Source organism: Spermophilus citellus, assembly GCF_964194105.1.
Source record: "Spermophilus citellus genome assembly, chromosome: 3".
Classification (NCBI taxonomy): domain Eukaryota; kingdom Metazoa; phylum Chordata; class Mammalia; order Rodentia; family Sciuridae; genus Spermophilus; species Spermophilus citellus.
This window is the reverse complement of record NC_138184.1, coordinates 21273571-21292787: the sequence shown is the minus strand read 5'-3', so window position 1 is coordinate 21292787 and position 19217 is coordinate 21273571. Positions and strand designations below refer to the sequence as shown.

Here is a 19217-nt window from a genome sequence, read left to right as displayed (position 1 = left end):
TCTAGAGCTGCCCCAACGTCCCACTCTTCCTTTGAAGGTGTTCCCTGCCACACAAAGCCTCCTCAAGTACATTTCTTGCAGATTCAAAACTGCTCAACACCCCATCCAATATTTTAAAGGGCAGAAGTGTCTTCTATGCTTCAATTCTAGTTTCAATTGAAACTAAAAATGCTTTCTTGTCTCCCCATTTCCCAAAGGAATAACATAGATAGAAAATCAGAGAAATCAGAAAGTTTGAATTGGAATTGGTTCACCTATCTGAAAGGAAAGGTCACTGTCATACAAGAACAAGGTTAGCAGGCAAGTTCAAGGGGAAACTATTGAAACAAGCTTGTCTGCTGCTGGGGGAGAGGAGCGCGAGTATTTACATTTGAATGCCCATACGTATGACCTTCTGTGATTTCACTTTAACAAAAATAATGCAGCCAGACTTTGAAATGATGACTTACAAGGTGGAAAAGCTGTGGAGTTGGTTTTCTAATTCTTACCCCCTGTGTAATTCTTTTCTGAAAGGAATACTATTGTGAATGTGAAGTTGAGACTTGCCTTTTCCTAAACTTTCCAGGTCAAGAAACAGGCTAACCACTGTAAGATCTTAAAATAAAAATGCAGAGTAATTTTCAAAAGTTGCACGTTAACAAAAATGTATTTAAGATGGGAGTGGTGGTGTGCGCCTGTAATCCCAGCAGTTTGGGAGACAGGAGGATTGCAAGTTCAAAGCCAGCCTCAGCATCGGTGAGGTGCTTAGCAACTCAGTGAGATCCTGTCTCTAAATAAAATACAATTTAGGACTGGGGATGTGGCTCAGTGGTGAGTGCCCCTGAGTTCAATTCCCCCCCCCCAAAAAAAGAACACAACAACAACAACAACAACAACAAAAAACTATATTGAAGAAGAATATGTGTTAACCATCAGGGCGCTGGGTTCTTCAACCAAACAAATATTTCCCATTAACTAACATACCTAAAAGCTAGGCCTCTAATTTAGGAATCTAAAGACAGAAGAAGCCCACAGAGGTGATCCAGTTGGGGCCAGTAATTCCTCAGTTATTCAATAAAGTTAGCAGAAATGCAGAATCATAAACATGCATATATTTGTATATTTTAGAATGCATGCAGTGAAATAATAACCCGTAAGACAATGCCTACAATATTCAGATTTCTTTTCTTTAAAGAAGAGTGAAAACTTGAAGATACTTATAAAGCAATGTGAAAACAGAATCTGGAAACTGCCCATATTTTTATAGTTTCTCCCCAATCCTTTATAACTCTCATTTTTATCCAACCTGATAGTAAGTTGTCTTTATGGAGTCTTTTTAAAAGTCTGCACAGAAATGATGGTTCTATTTTAGCACATGTTTTTCATCAGTTTTCATTCCATCTAATTAAATTATGCCAATTACAGTAACAAGAATGCCACACATAAACAAATTTGGTAACAAAATACCTCTAGGTAAGTACTTAACTCAGTGAACAGACAGAGTTAAGGGAGCACCTCTATAGTCAGGACACCCACGGGAGGGAATGGAGAAAGCGGGGTCATCTGGGGCAGGAAAGCAGCAGAATTTCTCTCTCAGATAGCTCTGTAGAGTTCCAAAGCAGGGCCTGTGTGTTACAAAATGCCTGGTGTACATTAAGCACACAGTAAACATGTATTCAATGAAAGAATCTGCCTTGACTGTCCTTAATAATTCCCCACCCATTAGGAAAGCACAGAAGAAGTTTTCTTTGGATAAAAATTGAAGAAAGCCTAGGAAATAACAAAGATTATCAACAGGAATAAAAGAAACAAAAATAGGAAGAAAAAATATAACTCCATAATTCCATTTGTATGTACCCTAATCCAAAAGTCAAAGCCCTTTTTATCTTCCCAGAAACCTAACATGTGCTCAACTTTGGGAAGTAGTGATCAGATGAATGACTTGATTGGCTGTGGGTTCCTTCCTAAGTTAAGTTTTAAACTGCATTCTCAGTGTTTAATCAAACCTCTCAGTTGCATAAAGAATCCTCTATAAGAACAGATTTTCTTTTCTTGAAAAAAACAATGACAATAACAACTAACAAATATTGACTATTTAATCTTCATAGGCACTGTATAAATATACTGTATGCATTTATTGATTTAATCCTCATAACAATGCAGGAAGTATGTACTGAAGTCATTCAAAGACACAGAGCTAGCTAATGTGTAGTCAGGAGTTGAACCCGGAGCCTTTGTTCTCAACCACTGTGCAATACCACCTAATATCCTTCAGATGATCTTATAAATAATAGAATGCTAATATTTTGCCTAAGAGGTTTCTTCATATACTTCCCAAAAGTTCAATATCAAAGTCTGCAATTATAAATCTGAAAATAATTCTTAAATGTCTGATACTAAGTACAATATGTGTGCACTGGAAAAAAATTACAAATGACTCATTCACCCATTAAGCAATTACTTAATCACTTGAAAACAAAGAGTTAAAATAATTTGATAAACATGTCTCGGTTCCTGAGTATTTGCTGTGTGCTGGACCTTGACCAGACTCTCAGGAAGATCAGAGTTGGAAAAGGAGACTTACGAATGCTGCCGGTTCAGGTTCCAGTAAATGCTAACACTGACTTATAAGAAGGGCTCTTGGATATCCAAGGATGGAACAGAAACCAGTGGAGGTGAAAGGAAAAGGATATTGTATTCCACTGAGGTATGTCTTCTGAAAGCCATGCACCATAACAGAGAAGAAATAAGATCAGAATTTCATTTAGGAATAACAATTCCAGAAACAGAGTGCATGGGGCAAAGGAAGGGCAGCATGAGAGTCAAATGGCTAGTGAGGTTCTGCCATGAGAGTCTAGGTAAGAACCACCAACTGTACCATGTAGTATGTGAATTACACTGAGAGGTAAAAAAAAAAAAAAATTATCCTCAGTAAATCCATTTTAAAAAACAAGCCAGATGAGAAATTGCAAGTACCTGAACTCAAACCATGCCAATGGTGATGAGTGAGAGAAACCAAATATTCCAAAGTCAAAATGGGAAAGACTTGATCAATGGATAGGTAAGAGAGGGTAGGGGTGGACTGAGGTGTGGAAGCAAGACCCAGAAGAGAGAAACATAGTCATGCCACAGGAAGGAAGAAGAGAGGGAAGCTAACATATAAACAACCAACAAAACCAATGCAGCATTATTATGGAAATGCATCCAGGAGCCAATGGAGACATAGATTAATCACTAAAAGATCAACCCATTAATAATGATGGTACTATTATCTGTTATCAGTCTTCCAATTCCTCTTCTGGGTCAAACACATACCTGTCACTTCTCACTCAAATTACCAACATACTCATTGTACATCTGAGGAAACGGAAGATGCACAGAGATTAAAGGAAAAACTGAAATTCTAGTTCAGCTATAAACTGACTCTGACACCCCAAGCTACTTCTATGCTGTGACACTGCCTGCTTAACAAACAATGATGACAACACTAATAAGATAATCGAAGTGTCATTCAGCCATGGCTGAGCCAAGTCAGAACTGCCACTCATATCCTCTGTGTCTCAATCCAGTACTCAGCTCTGGGTCTGGCATTTCACATACAAAATAATCTCACTTACATTCACCTTATAAGAGTGGTAGCAGGATCTGCTAAGTGCCAGACACTTGTGATTAGAATATGCCTTTGTCACTTCTACTTTTCAGAGCATCTGTGCAAGGGAAGCTGCACTCACCTCAATCTGCTAGTCAAAGAAATGGGCTCACAAAACAAGGCAATGGCACTAAGAGGCAGGGCAGGGACAGATCCCACATCTGCATAGTTTTAAACGTCTATATGTAAATACATCTCTCTTATCTCTCTTCCCCCATCCCTTCTTTCTTTCCTTCCTCCTTTTTCCCCCCTTCTCTCTCCAGAAAGGGAGAATACATGTGACAAAAATGTTCCAAATTAGTAGATCCTCATATAGGTAGGGTATATAGGGATTATCTAAATTGTCTTGCAAATTCTCTTTAAGTCTGAAACTAGAAAAATAAACCTGGGAGGACATAAAAAACCATGAGGGCTCAGTCCATCCTTAGAAGATACCTTTAATCATTATAAACACATGAGAAACACTGTGGAGTGGGAGTGGGGGGGGGCGAGGTGTCAAAAAACTAATTAAGTGGGTTTTTAAAATTTTTTTATTCTGATTTGTTATATATGACAGCAAAATGCATTACAATTCATATCACACATATAGAGCACAATTTCACTTCTCTGGTTGTATACAAAGTATATTCACACCATTCATGTCTTCATACATGTACTTTGGATAGTAATGATCATCACATTCCACCATCATTTCTAACCTCATGCCCCCTCCCTTCCCCTCCTACCCTTCTGCCCTATCTAGAGTTCGTCTATTCCTCTCATGCTCCCTCTCCCTACTCTACCATGAATCAGCCTCCTTATATCTAAGAAAACACTCAGCATTTGGTTTTTGGGGATTGAAGAATAAAATACTAAGTTAACCAACTCCATCCATTTACCTGCAAATGCCATGATTTTATTCTCTTTTATTGCTGAGTAATATTCCATTGTGTATATATGCCACATTTTTTAATCCATTCATCTACTGAAGGGCCTCTAAGCTGGTTCCGCAATTTAGCTATTGTGAATCATGCTGCTATAAACATTGATGTGGCTGTGTCCCTTTAGTATGCTGTTTTTAAGTCCTTTGGATATAGACCGAGGAGAGGGACAGCTGGGTCAAATGGTGGTTCCATTCCCAGTTTTTCAAGGAATCTCCATACTGCTTTCCATTTTGGCTGCACCATTTTGCAGTCCCACCAGCAATATGAGTGTGCCTTTCCCCCACATCCTCATCAACACTTATTGTTGTCTGTTTTCTTAATAGCTGCCATTTTGACTAAGTGAAATGAAATCTTAGAGTAGTTTTGATTTGCATTTTTCTAATTGCTAGAGATGATAAACATTTTTTCATATGTTTGTTGATTGATTGTATATCATCTGAGAAGTGTCTGTTCAGGTCCTTGGACCATTAACTGATTAGGTTATTTGTTTTTTGGTGTTTAGCTTTTTAAGTTCTTTATATATCCTAGAGATTAGTGCTCTATCTGATGTGTGAGTGGTAAAAATTTGCTCCCAAGATGTAGGCTCTCTATTCACCTCACTGATTGTTTCTTTTGCTGAGAAGAACTACAATTAAACATGTGTGGTGCAGACCTGTTGATCACCAGGTCCTAAACATTAAAAATGCAATGTAACTTCTGGAATTAGTAGTTAACTTATTTTTCACTTAGAAAAACAACAGCTTTCAGCAGATAAATTGTTAGCACTTAATATGTCAAACTGGTACAGCTTCCAAACTCAGAATTAAAAGGACACCGTAATTTCATTTAATACTAAAATGAAATATTATCTAACTTTTGATATTTGTAAGATTTTTAGGTCATTTCTATTTTTTTAACTTGGAGTTTTAGTGCAATTCTGCATTTAAATCAACGATCCTTTGCTTGAAATTACATCAAAGAAGTGAACTAAATTTGTTTTAAAAGTGAGGTGCATTACTCCTTAAGGGGAATTACTGATTTGATCTTGCAGGCTAAACTTTATGACATTGCCAGTATTTGCTTATTTTCAACCCACAAAAATGGCATATTCGTAAATTTTCATCTTATACATCAGTTGGCTAATTCTCCTGTTTGGTCAATAATAAACTATTTTACAAAAAAAAGTAGAGTTCAGTTACCATTGACTTTCAAAGGCATCACTAGATGGCAGTAAATACACAAAAGCAGAGACATGGCAGTTCTCAGCAAGTAGTAATGACCATTTTACCCTTTACTCAACTTCATGCTGCTTTAAATCAAACTCTAAAAAACATCCTAATTAAAAACCTCACTTAAAAATTTAAAGGTAGCTGACTTCAAAATTTGAGACAAAAAAAGCTATTGAAACTATCAATTCATCCAATTTTAAATTAAAAAGTTTAAGTTAAACATCAACTTTAAAAAATTATTGCATTTTCTAAGACTTCTTTGTTAACAAATTCTAACCATATAATTATATCTAGATGCTAACTAATTTGGAGAAAATGTTTAACTTAAATTGATTTTTCCATCAAGATGTTTAAAATGTATATAAGACTTTACTTCAAATATATATTTAGAGTTTACTTATTATGGCTTTTTGGGAATTAGTGAAATCTCAACTCATTTAGAAGCCATGAATAAATTATGAAAGTACAGCATGCCATTAACATGCTACAAGAAAAACATTCTTTTAAAACCAAATAAATACTAACACTATCTAGACTCCAGAAAAAAAATAAGAAATAAATAATAATTTTATTTTAAAATAATAAATTTAAGATTTTTACTTAGTTACCTGAAAAGATATTTCCAGGTTTAAGAGGAAAATCTTTTAAATATAAAGAAATATGTTAATTTGATCCACTGATAGTTTTGATAAACTTTCTGTAACAACCTTTTTTGATTCCAAATTTACTGGGGTATAATTGACAAATAAAAATTGTATATATTTAAGGGTACAATATATATTGTGAAATGACTAACACAATTAAGCTAATTAACATGTCTATCACCTCACGCAGTTACCTTATAACAATGTGAATCGTAATTTCAGCATGATTTTATAAGCTTAAATGGTAACAAACCAAAAACTTACTTTTCCTTATTTGTAAATGTTCCTCTTTTTGGATCATTACAAGACCAGATGGCGTTCAGTTGAGGTCTCAGTAACACTAGAATAAAATTAGCTAACTTACTAATTTTTTGATTACTTCTAACACCTTCTCTGAGATTAGTTTTGTACTTACACACAAAATGCTCAATTTATAAGCCAAAGTGAGGGCACTCTCAAATGTAGGAAGTCAATAAAGTAACAGGAGACAGCCAGCAAATCTCCCAAAGTAAGAGAGAACTGGGCCCTGGGTACCTGATTAAGGTATCATTAAATGCAAAAGAAAGCAGCAGTCTGATCAATGGTACTGTACAAGAAGGAAGACAGCTAGTCGGAAATCAGGAGAAAGAGAAGACCAAATCAAGAGGTGGGTGACACTAAATCCTGCACTGCTCAGAAGTTGACAAATGGACACCAAGACCTGGCTCAGAACAGAGACCTGCTCTGTTTGGGGGCAGGGGTAGTTTTCAGGTTTCCGTGTCCCTCAAGACTATTACATTTTCCCTGTTCTGACTCATCATTCACCAGGAAATCATTTAATAACCAATTCCACTTGTACTATAACACTAACTATTATGGTCACTGTAAAAGTATCTCCTACCTGAAATCAGCTACTTGACATCCTGGTAGGCCCCTTATACATCTTAATAGTTTGCAGTTTATGTTAATCCCAAAAGCCTAACCAATCTTGGATGGCAAATAATTCTGTATTGGCAAAGGCAAGTTTCTAGATATTCAAAGTTATGGGCCATAACCTAAATCAAGAAGCCCAGACAGCTGGTTTCTCCCTCTCCAAAGAACCTCCGTCTTATTCACTCATTTCTGCAGGTAACAAATCAGTCTTGCAAATAGCTCTCCAAAATCTTATTCAACTCACAACATTCAAAATCGACTTCCTTTTATCTGCCAGGGCCAATCTCTTTCCCCTCCTACACACTACTGTCTAAAATCACTCTCAAAATGCATATTCTACATGTAGCATCTATTATGAATATATATTCCTATGAAATATGATAAAAGAGCAAAAAGGGCAAAGCAGAATATATTTCTCTAGCTAATTCCAGAAATGTACACATTCATAATTTCATTTCTTCTATTCAACCCTGAGTCCGAAGGCCTTGGGGATATGAAACACCACTCTCTGTTCCTGCTAAATACTGCTTTAATAAATTTCTATAACTGTTCTACTTTTAAAATTTTGAAAAATGAAAGGTTATGGTATTCTTTTAACAATGATAAACACTAGCAATGAAAAATCTTTGGGAAAATTCTTCTATTTACTTTTGATTAGTGTTTAATTTTCAAGGTGTTGTAAGAATCCATATTCTAAAACATAATAACAAAGGAAAAACTGAAAAGTACAGAGACAGCCTACCTGTACTTTGCATGTTAAATTATGTATTATTCCACAAATTATATTGTGGAGTTTGATAGTGTTTCACAACAAATTTTATATTTATGGCAAATGAGACATAAATCATTATTAACAAGCATTACTTAGGATTTGCTTAAGAAAACAGAAGTGACTTTTCCCCAGAATAGACAAAAAAATACCTGTTAAATTTGTAGGATGTTATTCCAAAGAGGATTTATCCACTCAGCACAATAGCTAAAAATGTCACTTCCTATTTGCATCCTGATAGTCTGGGCAGTAACCATAAACAAACAGCCTGAATCCTCATGTCCTCTATTTGAACTGTGCTGCTTTCTTACCAGTAAATGCATGATACTGAATTGTCATGGTCAGCAGGGACAGCACTGCTTTAAAATAGATAACAGAGACATCTGATATGGATGCTATTTCAAATAATACATTTTCACTTACCTCCACTGCTACTACAATCAAAATGAGGTCTGTTTTTGACTCTGGAAAGACTGCATTCACTTGAGGTGACATTCCAATCAGAGCACAGTTAGTGACCACAGATATGACACTCATTGTTTCAAAAGCCAGCTAAAATAAAGAAGAATGTGAAGTTGCAATGACCATTTTCATAGTTCCTTATCCTTTTCTTATTCATATTATCTAAAAATCAAGAAAAAGTCTTTCCCCACATTCTACACATTTCAAGTACATTTTAAACTTTTCTTCTGTCATGTTTTGATTTTTCTTTTGTTGAAAAAAGCTATACTGTTAGAAGGTATTGTAGACAATTTGGCTTGACTATCCTGAAGAAATATGTTCTACTGTCTCAACTGGAGGTGACCAGGCACCTGAATTTGGAATACATCCAATACACTGTTAAAACTATTCTACTCTACTCATATTTAAGAGGAATCTAAAGAGCCACCAGAGAAAATATCTCACAAATACACATAATACTTGAAACAATTTATTTTGTGAAGCTGTCTTTCCACTTTGACAGATCACATAACACATCCAGTTTAGCTATAACCAACACCAATTCTAAAGAGTGATTCTTTCCTAGTAGTACTTACCAAACCACCACAGAACCTTAGAAATGCAGAGATGCCAGGCTCTATTGAGACCTACTCTCATCCTTGATCCTGTGAAGGAGATCTTGGTGCACACTTCCAGGTATGGATAGAAAACAGTGCTGGCCGTGGCTCTTTTTCTTTTTTTAACATAAAGCTCGGGCTATCACTACTTGATAACCACTAATTCCAAGAAATACAAAGTCTTTATTCCTATTATAACTTTACCTCTGTTGTATCTTCTAATGATTATTTGTATATGAAACAGTTACTTACTTCTGTATGTTAAGTGTGTGAGTTATTATATCTTCATATTACTTGTAGCAATTTTGATTCTCTGGGTTTTCCCAATCATATAATCCAATGATCACATCATCTCCAAACAGAGTTTTAGCTCTATTCCTACTTTTTATACGTATAATTCCTTTTCTTATCTAATTAGTTTGGGCAGTGATTCTAGTGCCATACTCAACACTAAAAGTGATCACAGACACCCTCATCTATTAAAAGCCATTTGGTTTTGTTTTACTGTGTACTTAATATCTTTAAATAAAGGTTATTTGTATTATTCTTATTCCCGTTTCTAGTTTTCCTTGCACTCATCTGTGTGCACATGTCGGTTCAAATAATTGTATCACATGTTTGATTTCATTTATCTGCCAGAACAGTCAAGACACCAAACAGTTCAGCACCTCAAGGAGTCCTGTTGTTGCCCTTGTATAATTTATCTAGCCCCTCACAGTCACTAAGCTGCTTTTCTCTTCTAAAATTTTGTCATTTAAAAAATGCTACATAAATGAAGTGATATGTTATGAAACCTCTTTTTTCATTCATTATAACTGCCTGGATATTCATCTAAATTGTTCCACATAGCAAGAGTTTGTTCCTTTTTATTGCACAGTGGCATTCTATGGTATGAAGAACATTTGGTCTGATTCACTTTTGTGCTATTACAAATAAAGCTGCTATAAACGTTTCTGTACAGATTTTTATAGGAACATAATGTAACTTTTCTCTGAGATAAATGTCCAAAGGTAGAATCATGAGTTTATAAGGCAGTTGCACGTTCAGTCTGATAAGAAAGAGCCAAGCTGTTTCCAGAGTTGTGTGTCATTTTATATTAATTATTCTGTATCCTTACCAGTTCCAGTACTGTCACTTCATTTATTCTAGCTACTCTGATAGGTGGGCAGTAGTATCTAATTGTGGTTTTGGTATGCATTTCCCTGGATAATGTGCAACATCTTTTTATGTACTTATTTGCTATTAGCATGTCCTCTTTGGAAAAATGCCTGTGCATATGTTTGGTCCTTTCCAAACCAGATTGTTCATTTTCACTATTGAGTTTGGAGAGCTCTTTATATATTCTAGATACTAGTCCTTTGTCAGATATGTGGTTTGCGAATACTTTCTCTCAGTCTGTTCATATTCTTTCACATGGGCTTTCACTGAAGAAATTTTAAAAACTGTCATTAAATTCAATGTATATATTTTTCCTTCTTATGAATTATACTTTTGGTTTTACATCTAAAACCTTTTCTCCTTCCTCTAGAACCAAAAGATTGTCTGCATTTTTTTCCTAAAGGTTTTATAGGTTTACATTTTTTACTTAATCACATGATCCATTTTGTGATTTTTTTAAATAAAGTGTGTCCAATTAATCTGGCACCAAGTTTAAAATGCTGTCCTTCCCCTACTGAATGAATTACTTTGGCAGTCTTGTCAAAAACCACTTGGGCATACTGGTATGAGTCTATTTCTGAGTTCTCAACTCCATTCTTCTGTGTCTTTCCTTCTACTAATACTACATCATCTTGATTACTGATTACTTGATTATGTAATAAGATTTAATATTGGGTAGCCAGGTAGCATGTCTTGTCCTAACACTTGATTTTTCTCTCTAAAGATTGGTTTAGATATCCAAGTGCTTGTGCTACCCATATAAATTTTAGAATAAACTGTCTATGTCTGTAAAAATCCTTACTAAGATTTTGACAGTTATTGCATTAAATCTATAGATCAACTTGGGAAGAAATGACATCATTATTCTGTTCAGTCTTCTAATCCACAAGCATGTTAAGTTTCTCCATTTACTCAGGTCTTTGATTTCTTTCCTCAGAATTTCATAATTATCAGCATTCAGATCACAAACACGTTAAGTGTATATCTTCAAGTTCTTTGAAGCAATTACAAATGTTGCTGTTTTAAAATTTCTTCACATTTCATTGTTAGTATATAGAAATGTGACTGATTTCTGTGTAACAATCCTGAAACCCTACCAAACACACTTATTAGCTCTAAGAGAGTTCTGCAGATTCTTTGGAACTTTCTATGTAAACAATCATATCATATGCAACTTGGGACTGCCTTATTTCTTCCTTTTCAATTAGTCTGTCTTTTATTCTTTTTCTTAATTATTTACACTAAACTTCCAGTACTTAGGCTTAATAAAAGTAGTAAGAGTACACATGCTTGCATTCTTCTCAATCTTAGAAAGAAAGCATTCATTGTTTCACCACTGAGTATGATATGAACTTTAGGATTTTAATAGATGTTCTTTATCAAGTTGAAGTATTCTTATTTTTCTAAGTTTGAATGAGGTTTAGCTTTTGTCAAATACTTCATCTGCATTGATTAGTATAATCATGTGATTTTCTTCTTTAGGTTATTATGGTGGATTATATCAATAGATTTTCAAGCAAAAGCAGGCTTCATCCCTGGACTAAATCCCCCTTATAATGGTATATAATTCTAGTAACATTGCCAAATTATACTTGCTAGTAGGTTTTAAGATGTTTTGTGTATATATTCATGAGAGATTTTTAAAAACACTTTATGTCTGGTTTTGCTATTGAATTGATAGTATAATTCATAAAATGAATTGGGAAATCTTTTTTCCTCCTCTATTTTCTGTAAATTAGTGTTAATTCTTTCTTTTTTAATATTTATTTTTTAGGTATACATAGACACAACAAAATGCTTTATTTTTATGTGGTGCTGAGAATTGAACCTGGGTCCCGCCTGTGCTAGGCAAGCACTCTACTGCTGAGCCACAATCCCAGCCCCATCTTTCTTTAATTTTTTTTTTTTAGTTATAGTTGGGCACAATACCTTTATTTTATTTATTTTTATGTTGTGCTGAGGATCAAACCCACCATCTCACATGTGCTAGGCGAGTGCTCTACTGCTGAGCCATAACCTCAGGCCCCAGTGTTAATTCTTCTTTAAATGGTAGAATTCACCAGTGAAATTATCTGAGCCAGAACACTGATTGGCAGGGGAGGGGAGGGTCTGTAATTACAATTTCAATTTCCTTCATGGTAATAGGTCTGCTTAAATGGTCTATTTCATTTTAGGTGAGTTGTGAAAGTTTGTACTTTTTGAAAGAATTGGTTCATTTCACCCAAGTTGTCAAGTTTGTGCTTGTAGAGCTGCCCACAGAATTCCCTTGTTACCCTTTTGATGACTATAAGATCTGTAGTGACATCCTCTTTCATTTTTATATTGTTATTTGTCTTTTCTCTCTTTTTTAGTCTTGCTAGATGTCTATCAATTGGAATTTACTTTTTCAAAAAGCCAGATTTTTGTTTCACTGATCTTTTCTATTATTTTTGCTTTCATCTTCACTGGTTTGTACCTTCTCTTTATTATTTCTTTATTCTGCTTGCTTTGAGTTTATTTTCCTTTTCTAGTTTCTTGAACAGGAAGTGAGATTTTTTACCTGAATTTTTTCCAGCACATGCATTTAATGCTATAAATTTCTTTGTCAGGGCTGTTTTACCTATGCCTCACAAATTTTGATATACAGTACTTGCATTTTTATTTAGCTTCATGATTCTTTTGATTTTCTCTGACACATGGCTATTCTGAAATGTGTTATTTGGTTTTCAGGTATTTGGAGATTTTGCTGTTATCTTTCTGTCACTGATTTTTAGTTTGGTTCCACTGTGACCATACTTTGTATGATTTCAATTCTGTTCTATGTACCAAGATATGGTCTATCTTATTGAACATTCTGAATGCATTAGAAAAAAAATGTGTATTCTATTGTTGTTGGTTGGAATGTTCTATAATGTCAATTAGATACTGTTATTTGATGGAATCAATAAATTCTTCTGTATTCTTGCTGATTTTGTATTTAGTTGTTCTATCAATTGTTGAGGAAGGAGTGTTGAAATCCTGAACGATAACTGTGAATTTATCTACTGTTCCTTTCTGGTCAGGTTTTTTGTTCACCTCTTGTTTGGCAGATATATACCTAAAGACTGATATTACCTTCCTAAAAAATTGACCCTGTTATCATCATAGAATATTCCGCTCTGGTAATGTTTTGCTCAGAAGTCTACTTTCTCAGATACTAATATGGCCACTCCCGCTTTTTTAGAGCAATAGCTCCTTATTTATCTTTTTCTTTCCTTTTACTTTCAATCCATATATATCACCATTTAGACTGAGTTTCTGATAGACTATATATATGTACATACATTTTTTTCTTCAATTGATATCTTCAGACCATTTACATTTTAAATAATCATTAATGTTAGGACTTCAGCCAGTCATTTCTTCATTTTCTGTTTGTTCCTTATTTTTCATTTCTGTTTTCTTTTTCTTGCCTTACTGAGGTTTACTTAATTATTTTTTAGAATTTCATTTTGATTTATCTATAATGTTTTGAGTATGTCTTTTGTATAAATTTTTAGTGGTTGCTCTACAATTACATTACATATATATAACTTAACATATTCTACTTGTCCCATCACTTACCAATTTGAGTGAAGCATGGAAACTTATCTCTTTTATTATCCCTTATCTATATTTATCTTAATATTTTCTTCACATATGTTTAGAACTATTAGTATTATAACTTTTGCTTCAAACATCAAAAAAACTAAGAATGCTCAAGAGAAGAAGGAAAGTCTCTATTATGCTCACTTGTATTTTTGGTTGTTATACTTTTTTATTGTAATGATACTGTTATTTGATGGAATCAATGAATTCTTCTGTATTCTTGCTGATTTTGTATTTAGTTGTTGTATCAATTGTTGAGGAAGGAGTGTTGAAATCCTGAACGATAACTGTGAATTTATCTACTGTTACTTCTTTTACCATTTCCTTAGTTTGGAGAACTTTCTTTAGTCATTCTTTTAGAAAAGGTCTGCTGACAGGAAATTCTTAGTTCTTCATCCACAAGTGTCTTGATTTTTCCTTCACTTCTGAAGGATATCTTCTCTTGATGTAGGATTCTATATTAATAAAATTTTTCTTTAAGGACTTGAAACTATCATGCTACTTTCTTCTGGCCTCTGTGGTTTCCAGTGAGAAACTGGCTCTTCTAACTGTTTCTTTCTTGTAGGTAAAATGACATTTTTCTTTTAGTGTTCCCAAATCTTTGTCTTAAGTTTTCATATGTTTAGTACAATGTGTCTTGACACAGATTTCTTTGGACTTATCTAGTTTGGGGTTTACACAGCTTATTGAATCTATTTTTTTTTTTAGGTCTTTCACCAAATTTTAAAAGTTTGTTGCCATTATTTCTTCAAATATTTTTGGCCCCTCCTTCATCATTTCCTATAACTTCAATGAATGTTACAGTCATACAGGTCACTGAGGCTATGTTTATTCTTATGGTCTATTTTCTCTGTTGTTTAGATTGTGTAATTTCTTTGTTTCATATCCAAGGTCCTAATTCTTTCCTCTATCCCACCTTCCATTCTGCTGTTGTACCCATCCACTTAGTTTTCTGTCTCAGCTATTATATTTGTCAATTATAAAATGTTAATTTGATTCTTTAGCTTCTCTTTTTTTTTTTTGCTGGGACAGTCAAATTCTTTTTCATTTGTTTCAGGTGTGTTCATAATTACTTGTTGAAGCATTTTTATCACGACTTCTTTAAAATCTTTGTCCAGTATTTCTAACATCTGTGTCATCTCAATGGTGGCATGTGCTGATTGTCTTTTTTCATTCAGTTTGGTATCTTTCCAGTTCTTGGTATGATGAGTGATTTTTTAAAAAAAAAAATAGAAACCTGGGCATTTTGGGTACTATGAGGCTCTGGGTCTTTAAACCTTCTATTGTAGTTGGTTCTGGACAGCACTCCAGCAAGGGAAGAGGGGTAATATCTTGTTACTACCAGGTGAAGGTAGCAGTCCAGGTTCCCTAATGGATACCATTAATAGCTGAGGCAGGAAATCGTTATGATTACTAGAGAGAAGTGGGTGCTCTGGTTTCTCACTAGACCTCCACTAACATCTCCTTGCTGAGAGAGGTACAAATGCCTGATCTGTATTCCCATGTCACCTCCACTGCACACTCCATTATGCTTACTCTGAGTTCACCTAGCAGGAGCTTCATTACTGCCTTCACAGGTAGGAGCAGAAATCTAGGCTCTCATGTGGTCTCTACTGAGACTGCATCAGGGAGGGCCTCTTTCTACCCCAGGAGAAAAAGTCTCTGCCAGATTCTTTCCCTGAGAATTGTCAGTTTTAAATCTGTAAGGGTCCTCAGAGATTATATCTTTCATCTTATCTGCCCCACATGCCAAATTTAAAATTTAAAAAAAGTGAAGCCAGAGAAAGGAAGTTAAAGTTAATGGCTTTGTAAGGTCATATAGCTATTATGCTGCTGAGTAAGGACTAACCTCTAGTTTTGCTAATCTCTCTTTTAGGGATTGCTTTTTTGTTTGGTGTTTTTTGTTTGTTTGTTTGTTTGTTTTGTCATAATGTCTCATATTTTTAAAAATATTTTTTCTCAAATAATTACCTGCCATACACCAATACTGGCTGAAGGTTCTGAGAATGGACGTTTGAGGACTCTGCACATTTTTAAGGCATCTGAATTGACTTCAGTGAAATTATTTAGCACAGCAAAGGCAGCTGCTAATGGGTAAACACAGGAGAAAAGGCTCACATAACCAAACTGCAGGAATAACTCCAGGTAATCATCGAAGGTTCCCTGCAAATGTAAATGACAAGAAAGAGGTATTGTTTTAATGTTATATAATAGGAATACTACCCAAAGTGATTTTATATTAAATCACTGAAATAAAGAATAAAAAAGATTTAGTTGCTCATTTTCTTGTGCCAAACTACTGAATCATTATATTTTTTGTATGGCAAACAATGGCAAAGCTAAACAGGCTTGCTCAACCAACTAAAAAGAAATAATCCAGTGTTTTTGTTAGAGATGGCACCTTCGTATCATGGACACCCCAGAATGTCAGTCCCCCATCTTCCATTAAATAAATCAATGGTGATCATGCCAGTGAACTTGGTAATGATCACCAAAACTTTACCTTTTCATTAAAAGGGCGGAAAAATCAGAAAAGTTTCCCAGAATCAATGTTTTTATTACTCTAGAATCTAACCCTCGGCTGGCAGCAACTCAGATGGCAGATAATGAAGAAAAACAGCTGAGTTTTATGGAATTGTATCATACTTTCGTTTTATCTCCCAATCCTTGGCTCTGCAGCAGCCTTGAAACACAACAGCATGCATTCCCAGTATCAGAGGCAACAGAGTGGGAATGGAGATCTTTGAAAGCCTCCCTCCCAAAGGGAAGTCATTATTCCATGTGGCTAGTGCTGCTCTAGAACACTCCCACTCAAAAGGCTTGTTTTCAAAGTCTCTCCCAGTGCCAAAGGCTTCTCCCTAGGGTTGGTTGTCAAATGTTCCAACATTATGTCTCCCTGGGTGGAGGGTGGAACTCTGACAAACAATAGACTAGCCAGAGAATTAAAGGTAAAGCTGAGAATGAAAAGTCAATAGGTGATTTAAAAAGCTCTAACACTTTCCTGGGACTCTAGAAGAACAGGCACGTACATACGACCATATACATGCTCACAACCATATACATGCTCAGGAGAGACCTGAGAAAACTCTATGATCTCACTTCTAATTGACCGTGATGCTATGCACAAGCAGGAGTTGTAAACTTCCTGGTGCTTATAGCATACCCGACACAAAAGCAGAGACCTAACACATAGCTAAGAACATTGAACTCAACAACTGCAAAGTTCACATTCTTCTCAAATGCAAGTGGAACATGCTCCAAAATAGATGTTATGTTAAGCCATGAAACAATTCTCATAAATTTAAAAGTCTTAAAATCATACAAAGTATCCTCTCTGGAAACTGGAAATCAGTAACAAGGAAATTTCAGAAATTCACAAATATATGAAAATTGAACAACATAAAAAAAAGTGTCAAAGAAGAAAAAATCACATGAGAAATTAGAAAATATTTTAAGACGAATGAAAATAAGGGTACAATATACCTAAACTTACAGGATGTCACAAAAGCAGTGGTCAATGGTAAATTTAAGACTGTGAATGCATCTGTTAAAAAATAAGACATCTCAAAACAATATAAACTTCTGTCAAAACAGACTTGAAAAACACAATTAAACTAAATCCAAAGCAAGCAGAAGGAAATAAATAACTAGATGAAAATAAACAAAATAGAATAGGAAACCAGTAGAGAAGATCAATGAAACCAAAAAAAATGGTTCTTAGAAAAACATTTTTTAAAAAGATGAATGGATGGATAGATGGATGGAAGGAAAGGAGGAAGAAGTAAGAAAGAAAAAACATTATTTAATGTACTAGGAAAAAAAGAGAAGATTCAAATTACTAAAATCAGGAATATAAGAGCGACTATTACACTGATTATAAGGATTATAAGGGAATATTATGAATAATTGGATGCCAAAAGAAAATAGAGTATAGATAAAATGGGCAAACTCACAGAGTGACACATCTACTAAAAGTGACTCAAGAAGAAACGAACATCTGTTCTGTTTCTGGCAAGTAAAGAGATCGAGTTCATAATCAAAAACTTCCACAAAGAAAAGCCAAGACCCAGACAGCTTCACTGAAAAACTCTATAAAATTTAAAGAAGAATTCATAACAGGGTTCAAACTCTTCCAAAAAGAAGAGGAAGGAACAATTCCCAAATTATTCTATGAGGCCTATATTATCCTAGTACCAAAATCATACAAACACATTGCAAGAAAACTATAAACCAATATGTCCTATGAATAGAAATGTAAAAGGCCTCAACAAATACTATCAAGCTGGATCCAGCAGCATATCAAAAGTAATTTAAACCATGACTAAGTGAAATTAATCCTAGGATTATGAGATTAGTTCAACATATATGTATCAATTAATGTGACCAACCACGTTAATATAATAAAGTTTTAAAGACAGAAAAACAAAATCCAAAACCCTTTCATGATAAAAACACTCAACAAATTTGGAATAGAAGGAAATCTCCTCAAGCTGATAAGCCATATCTACAAAACAACCATAGTTAACACATTAAAGGTTAGAGACTGAAAGCTTCCCAACCAAGGTCAGGAATGGGACAAAGACACCTGTTCTTTTCTATTCAACACTGACCTAGAGGTTCTAACCAGTAAAATTAGGCAAGAAAAAGAAATGAGCTATCCAGAAGAGTTAAAAAATTAAAGCTATCTGTATTTGCAGAAAATATAATCTTATACATTCCTGAAGAATCCACAAAAAATCCTGAGACCTAACAAATGATTTCAGTAGAGTGCAGGATTCATGATAAACACACAAAAATCAATGGAATTTCTATATACTAGCAATACAAATTGAAAATAAAATTAAGAAAACAATTCCAGTCGTAATAACATTGAAAAGAATAATTTATCTATAAATGTAGCCAAATTAGAGTAATACTTGTGCATTGAAAACCATAAAACACTGTTAAAAGAAACTGAAATATACTTAAAAATGTACGGACATTCTGTATTTACTAAGGTGGAAGACTTAATGTCATTAAGATGACAATAGTCCTCAAACTGATCTGTAGATTCAGTGCAATCCCCATCAAAATTTCAACTGCATTTTTTTATAGAAATGGATAAGCTGATCCTAAAACTTGGATGGAATTTCAAGGAACCCAGAACAGCCAAAACAATCTTGAAAAAAAACAAAGTTCAAAAAAAAATCACAATTCCTAATTTAAAAAACCTACCACTGAGCTACAGTATCAAGACAGGGTGATACTAGCATAAGGAAAAACAGACAGGTCTAAGGAATATAGCATTAAGAATCCAGAAATAAACCCCTAC

The 19217-nt window shown here is 34.5% G+C and overlaps 1 protein-coding gene across 5 annotated transcripts in view; it reads right to left on the bottom strand.

Moving 5' to 3' along the window:
- The window catches only part of ANO10 (anoctamin 10), a 178789-nt gene that overhangs the window by 111870 nt on the left and 47702 nt on the right, over nucleotides 1-19217 (bottom strand). For all 5 annotated transcript variants that reach the window (XM_081288045.1, XM_081288047.1, XM_081288046.1 and 2 more), the window contains exons 10-11: nucleotides 15878-16069; nucleotides 8508-8636 (exon numbers count right to left, since the gene is read on the bottom strand). In XM_081288045.1, the coding sequence (XP_081144171.1) occupies nucleotides 8508-8636; nucleotides 15878-16069 (321 nt within the window). The remainder of the gene's footprint in view (nucleotides 1-8507; nucleotides 8637-15877; nucleotides 16070-19217) is intronic.